Source organism: Quercus suber, unplaced genomic scaffold, assembly GCF_002906115.3.
Source record: "Quercus suber isolate HL8 unplaced genomic scaffold, Cork oak 2.0 scaffold_340, whole genome shotgun sequence".
NCBI lineage: Eukaryota > Viridiplantae > Streptophyta > Magnoliopsida > Fagales > Fagaceae > Quercus > Quercus suber.
In genome coordinates this window covers 657,338-663,849 of record NW_027069792.1, presented here as the reverse complement: position 1 = coordinate 663,849, position 6,512 = coordinate 657,338, and the positions used below count along the sequence as shown (strand labels likewise).

Sequence of the window (6,512 nt, the reverse complement as noted above, 5' to 3'; positions counted from 1 at the left end):
TTACATTTGAAATTTTAAAGGTATTTCTATTGTCTATGCAAGGTAACGAAAGGACTACATACTTTTTCTTAGTATCATGCATCTTGGAAATGTTTATTTTGTTAGTGAAAAAATGGGCTTAGATGAGTAGTTGGGCAGTTTCAAGGTAAAGTTTAATATGACATATCAAGTCTTATGTTAGTATGTAACCATTAGTCATAAACCAAAGATTTTGTCATCCACTATCATGCACATTAAATTAAGCAAGTTCTATGTAGATTGGGAGATGATGAGATATTCTTGAGGTTGGTTTGTATTTTTATAATTAAAATTGTCTTATCAAATTTAATGCCAAATTTGATGTCTAAATAGCTTTGATTTTTTTTTTAATTATTTTTTATTATTATTTAAACTTAGGTTCATGGGTTCAATTTCTTTAGCTGAAGAAGTATTAAGATGAAGAATGTGAAACGAACAACAATCCTGCTTCCCCACTAATTTGCTTCCAAGGAAGGACTCTCACACTATTCTCTTTAGCTGGATTCTTTTTATTTTTATTTTTTCCAATTGCTAGAAATATTTTTCTCTCCATCATAGCGGATGTTACAATTTTAGTTGTTTAGAATAAGCTTAAAAGAGAATCTATTTGTAAGACAACACATATTTTTATGGATAGCATACGGAGTGTTATATACATTTTAAATTTGAAATTCATACCAAGTATTATTCTTCAAAATTTATAAATTCAATTGCATTCACTACGTACTTATTTAATTAAATTTATTTTAGTAAAAATTTTGAAACAAAATGTTTTCTACAAATATTTACCTAAAATTATTTGAATATATTTGCTTTCTTGGATTCTAATTATTTTTATATACAAAAATTTATTTGTGGACTCTTACAAATTTTTTATTTTTTATTTTATTTTTTTATTTTGTTAAAAATAGATGTACAGTTTTTTTTCCTTCGAAAATTCGAAAATACATGTACTTATGTAATTTCCGTGCATTTGCACGGGTTTAAAAGCTAGTATATATAAAAGCAGAGACCTCATGAGAGAGTGCATGAGGTCCTGCCACGTGGCACTCTAATATTGCATTTAACTTTTTTTACCTTTTTTCATTAAGTTTTTTTTTTTTTTTTTTACTTTTACCCAATAAATCATAGTAACTTATTTTTACTATTATATAAATTTAGCATTTTTTTACCTCTTTATATTAAGTTTTTTATTTTTTTTATTTTTTTATTTTTTTTTATTTTTACTGTTACTCAATAGATCATAGTAACTTATTGCATTTAACATTTTTTTAAGTTTTTTCATTAAGTTTTTTTTACTATTACCTAATAAATCATAGTAATTTATTTTTACTATTATATAAATTTAGCATTTTTTACCTCTTTTTATTAAGTTTTTTTTTTACTGTTACCCAATAAATCATAATAACTTATTTTTACTATTATATTGATATGAGTTGTTCTTGACAATTAGACCAATTAGATCAAAAGTTATTCACTATAAAATTGATTATCTTTTAAAAGTAAACCAAATCTTATGAAAAACTCAGGCCCAGTTCTTACCTTACATATTATGACCCAAGTTTGACCATTCCCACGTGTAAATCAAAGCAAAAACTCTTATCCTCTTACAAACTCTCTTCTTTCTTCCTCACATATAAATGATACTTCTAGAAAATCTCATTCTCATGAAATATCTCTTTATTTTTCCCCAATTTCAATTCAATATGCTTTTGTCTATTAATAATATTCTATGCAATTTATATTTATGCAGACAAATTCTCTGCCATTGACCAGTGCAACAAAAATATATATAAATCTTAAGATCCCTTAGGTTGCTGAAATAATTGACAAGTGCATATTTCTAAAATTTATAATAACAAAAAAGTCTAATAAAGAGCATATATTATCTCACAAAATGCCATTAAATTAATATTTTCTTTAAAAAAAATTCAATGATAGGAATGGTAAAAAACATGATCCTATACAAGAAATACCAAAAATACATGCAAAACAATTTTCATAGGAGGATTTATCTTTAAATAATATGAAGATAATAGTAAAGATAAAATGCATTGAATGAGATCCTACGAAAAAGGTTTGTTAATTATTTCAAATTATACTCATCATTTATGTATAAAAATAATAACAGATCATATTATTTACATAAAAAAAAAATACATATTAATTTCAAAGTTCATTGCAAGATGTGAACTGTTAGGGTATTGCAATAATAAGTAATATTGATACAACAATGTGTTGGTATTACATTTTATGCATACTTTGTGAAAGGAATGTCAAATTACAAACAGGATTATTTTGGTGTGCAAAATGTAAAACAAAAATAAATTTTTCTATCCCAAAGTTAGAGGCACTCACATTAACTACATACTCTCCAAATATTTATAATATATTTATCTCACTATAACTACTATATATATACAATTGCAAACTACTTTAGATACAAAATTCAAATTGAAATTTTTAATGCAACTAACAAAACAAAGTTTGTGATATTTGATCAAGATACCAAGAAAATCTTAAATAAATCTACAAGATTGAGATCTTGCTAAAAAATAAACTAAGGTACAACTTATTTAAATTATTGTAAAAATATTGATATTGGAGAAGGAATCTCATGTTATTTAAAAAAAAAAATAGGGAAAAAAGGATTTTTCTACTTCATTTGAATGAATTCATTCTAAAAGATGGTTTTGAAAATTATATAGTTGTTAAGATTTTTGATGCGTCTTCAAATGATAAAAAGGTATGGAAGAAAAAAAAAAAAAAAAAAAATTTGTTAAGATTTTTGATGCGTCTTCAAATGATAAAAAGGTATGGAAGAAAAAAAAAAAAAAAAAAAAACACAATTCAACACACTATGTTAATTCTTTTTGCTACACTATTCCAAAATTAACAAAAATAAAAAATTTACAAAAAAACTGTCACATCATTGAAATTTAATATAAATGTAAATACCTATGAAAAATCTTAGTGACAAAGTCCAAACTTTGTAAGATCTAATCAAGAATCTCTCGGCGCCAATTCATTATCAAGAATCTCTCAGTGCCAATTCATTAGTAATTAACACAAATGATGCAACAAAAGGAAAAAATGATGAAAGCTAAAAAATTGAACAAATATGGACGGAATAAATTTCAAATGTTGAAGATGGAGAAACCGATGATGACAACAAGTGTCACCATACCACAATAACAAAGCATTGAAGAAAAAAAAATCGTAATGAAACTTTTTATTACATCACATAATAAAAATTAATAATATAGAATGAATTAATATGCTTTTATCAACTTTTATTATACAATATTACTCCAAGTTGTTTTCATTATTGCTCATTATTTGAACAAAATAATTATAATAGATATATGTGTACAATTTATAATTGTTACTTTTTATGATGAACTCATTACTAACAAAGTTTTATAATAAATATGCTATAATATATGTATAATATTTTTCAAAAACAAATTTACATAAAATATTATAACATTATCCGTGCATTGCACGGAAAACTTACTAGTTTAGATAATTATAGAAGCACTCTGCCTATAAGATAAGGAATAAATATCGTATCCTATAAAATTTAAGGTTCGTCAAAATCCAATTTCACATTTCAAGAATTTTTGCCCCACTGAATTGTGGACATGAACTCTGGGACTGGCATCCTTATCCAACCCCTCACATCCGGAAATCGAATACAGCCCCACACCATACCCCCAAAAAAGGAAGGCCCATTTTCTTTTTTAAATTTGGCCTTTATCCGAAATCACTTATGGACACTGGTAGACTGCCATGTGTAGTGAGCAGTGATTAGTGACATGAAATTTCTTCACGAGTTGGTGCTCTAGTCAAGAAAGTAATGAGGAACAACAATTCTTCCAAAAAAATAAAAAATAAATGAGGAACAACAAAATATATAACTGGCTATGAGACTGACACATCATTCAAAAAGGGTATGATTGATCTAATGACCGCGAATAAAGGTTTTGATCGATCCATGTGTAATGATTTTCATATGCTTCAATAGTGCCATGTGTAAAGTCATATCCATTGACACCTAAAAAAGAAACATCCAACTTGGATGGGATTGGGATTGGGATTGGTATTGAACATCACCTTGTGGTGCACATTTAGTCACATTCCACATATATATTTGTCTCAATTACTCTTATCCTCCAGCATCTTAATCTACAATTGATAGAAAGGAGTAAAACCATGGAAGCTTGTTTTCTCACCTCCAGTTCCTTCACCAAAACTACAGAACTTGTTCCCTCAATCAAAGCTAGAATTCTCAATCACCCCAAGAGATTTTCTAGGCAATTTAAGCGCAGACAAGTTGGCAGTCCATTTTTAGTATCATGTAAGTGTTTTAATTTCTTTATCACTAACTATCACGTACAAGAATTGATTTTTGATCTCTATATGCATGTAATGTTGATGTAAGTTAAATTTAATAGGTTGTTATATGGAATCATCATCCTGGCCCTGGGAAGATGATAACAAGCCTTATATTAATGCTGACTGGCGAGGCTTTAGAGCAAAACTTGTAGCTGGAGAAGGAGCAACAAGGTCCCAAGCCCAAGAGCCTCCCTCTCCTGTTGTTGATCCAGATATTGTGGTGGATTATCCTCTACCTCTACCCATCACAATTGGTAATAAATGGGCTCACATCATTCATAAGCCCGAGAAGGGTTGCTTACTCATAGCTACTGAAAAGCTTGATGGTGTTCATATTTTTGAAAGAACAGTTATCCTAGTCTTGTCAATGGGGGCCTTGGGCCCATCTGGGATCATTCTTAATCGACCATCACTTATGTCCATCAAGGAAACGAGATCAACGGTGCTAGATGCAACAGGGGCATTCTCTGGTAGGCCATTGTTTTTTGGTGGGCCCCTAGAAGAAGATGGTTTATTTTTGGTGAGTACCAGTGGCAGTGATGATGGGGTGAGGAGGAGTGGGGTTTTTGAGGAAGTAATGAAGGGTTTGTATTATGGGAGTAAGGAGAGTGTGGGGTGTGCAGCTGAAATGGTGAAGAGGAATGTGGTTGGGGTTGAAGACTTCAGGTTCTTTGATGGGTATTGTGGGTGGGAGGAAGCGCAACTAAAGGATGAAATAAGAGCTGGTTATTGGACAGTTGCGGCTTGTAGTCCAAGTGTAATAGGATTGGCTATTAGTGTACCTAGTGTTGGGTTGTGGGAGGAGGTTCTGGGGCTTATGGGGCCCTAGAAAAGTTTGGTGAGACTTGCCATTAACAATGCTTCCTCCAGAGTTCAGACCCACCCCAAAATAGGTGGGGTTGTATTAGAAGTTAGTAATATATTACTACTTATTAGGACTTCACTTCACTGGATGGTTGTTTTTGTTAAAAAAAAGGGTACAAGTTAAGAAGGGATGCGTGCAATTGAGTAAAAAAGTAGCTTTTAACCTTATTGCATGCTGTATACTAAGACAATCTATTGACCACTTGTATGATTTACTATTTCCTCTGTTTTAGATGCCAATACTTCTGTTTCTTGTACACAACCATGTAACTTTCAATTGGCTGCTCCCTAGTCCCTACCACTAGCTCATAAGTCATTACTAAAAAGAAATCATTAATCAGCCAATGTCATAAGATACATTACCTCCTCCACCACCATAAGGTTTGCTCAATCTACATTAGACATAGTCCAAGTTCAAAGTCAACCTACTCCGTATGTTGTAGGGAAAGTAAGAATGAGAATGAAATATAACCAAAGGATCTCAGCAAATTATTAACAATGCTTCCTCCAGAGTTCAGACCCACCCCAAAATAGGTGGGGTTGTATTAGAAGTTAGTAATATATTACTACTTATTAGGACTTCACTTCACTGGATGGTTGTTTTTGTTAAAAAAAAGGGTACAAGTTAAGAAGGGATGCGTGCAATTGAGTAAAAAAGTAGCTTTTAACCTTATTGCATGCTGTATACTAAGACAATCTATTGACCACTTGTATGATTTACTATTTCCTCTGTTTTAGATGCCAATACTTCTGTTTCTTGTACACAACCATGTAACTTTCAATTGGCTGCTCCCTAGTCCCTACCACTAGCTCATAAGTCATTACTAAAAAGAAATCATTAATCAGCCAATGTCATAAGATACATTACCTCCTCCACCACCATAAGGTTTGCTCAATCTACATTAGACATAGTCCAAGTTCAAAGTCAACCTACTCCGTATGTTGTAGGGAAAGTAAGAATGAGAATGAAATATAACCAAAGGATCTCAGCAAATTTATATATATATATATATATATAACCAAAGGACAATCGAAAAGATTTTAGCAGATAAAGGTCTAACAAAACGAGAAGGCTACTCAACTTTTTTGCAGCAATTAATCAAAGGACAAATCTGTTTTTTCAATATATTCTTCCCCCAGTAAACATAAGCTACTTATGCATGAACATCTGATTCTCAAAAAAATAAAAAAAATAAAAAAAATAAAATATTGCATGAACATCTATTTTTAAG

At 30.3% G+C, this 6,512-nt stretch overlaps 1 protein-coding gene and 1 long non-coding RNA gene across 2 annotated transcripts; both read left to right on the top strand.

The window, feature by feature from the left end:
* The first annotated feature begins 6 nt into the window (after nucleotides 1-6).
* Nucleotides 7-693, top strand: LOC136061671 (uncharacterized). Its single transcript, XR_010623512.1, has 2 exons — nucleotides 7-145; nucleotides 397-693. It is a non-coding gene; the product is annotated as an uncharacterized LOC136061671 (long non-coding RNA).
* A 3,462-nt stretch (nucleotides 694-4,155) lies between these two features.
* Nucleotides 4,156-5,520, top strand: LOC112025809 (uncharacterized). Its single transcript, XM_024058498.2, has 2 exons — nucleotides 4,156-4,378; nucleotides 4,476-5,520. The coding sequence occupies exons 1-2, from the start codon at nucleotides 4,234-4,236 to the stop codon at nucleotides 5,243-5,245; spliced, it is 915 nt and encodes a 304-aa protein (XP_023914266.1). The 5' UTR covers nucleotides 4,156-4,233; the 3' UTR covers nucleotides 5,246-5,520.
* The last annotated feature ends 992 nt before the right edge of the window (nucleotides 5,521-6,512 follow it).

What these genes read in the sequence shown, in the direction of transcription:
- LOC112025809 (XM_024058498.2), top strand. Translation starts at nt 4,234, where the DNA reads ATGGAAGCTTGTTTTCTCACCTCCAGTTCCTTCACCAAAACTACAGAA. An exon ending in CAGTCCATTTTTAGTATCAT is followed by an intron (nt 4,379 to 4,475) that starts GTAAGTGTTTTA and finishes TAAATTTAATAG; the next exon opens with GTTGTTATATGGAATCATCA.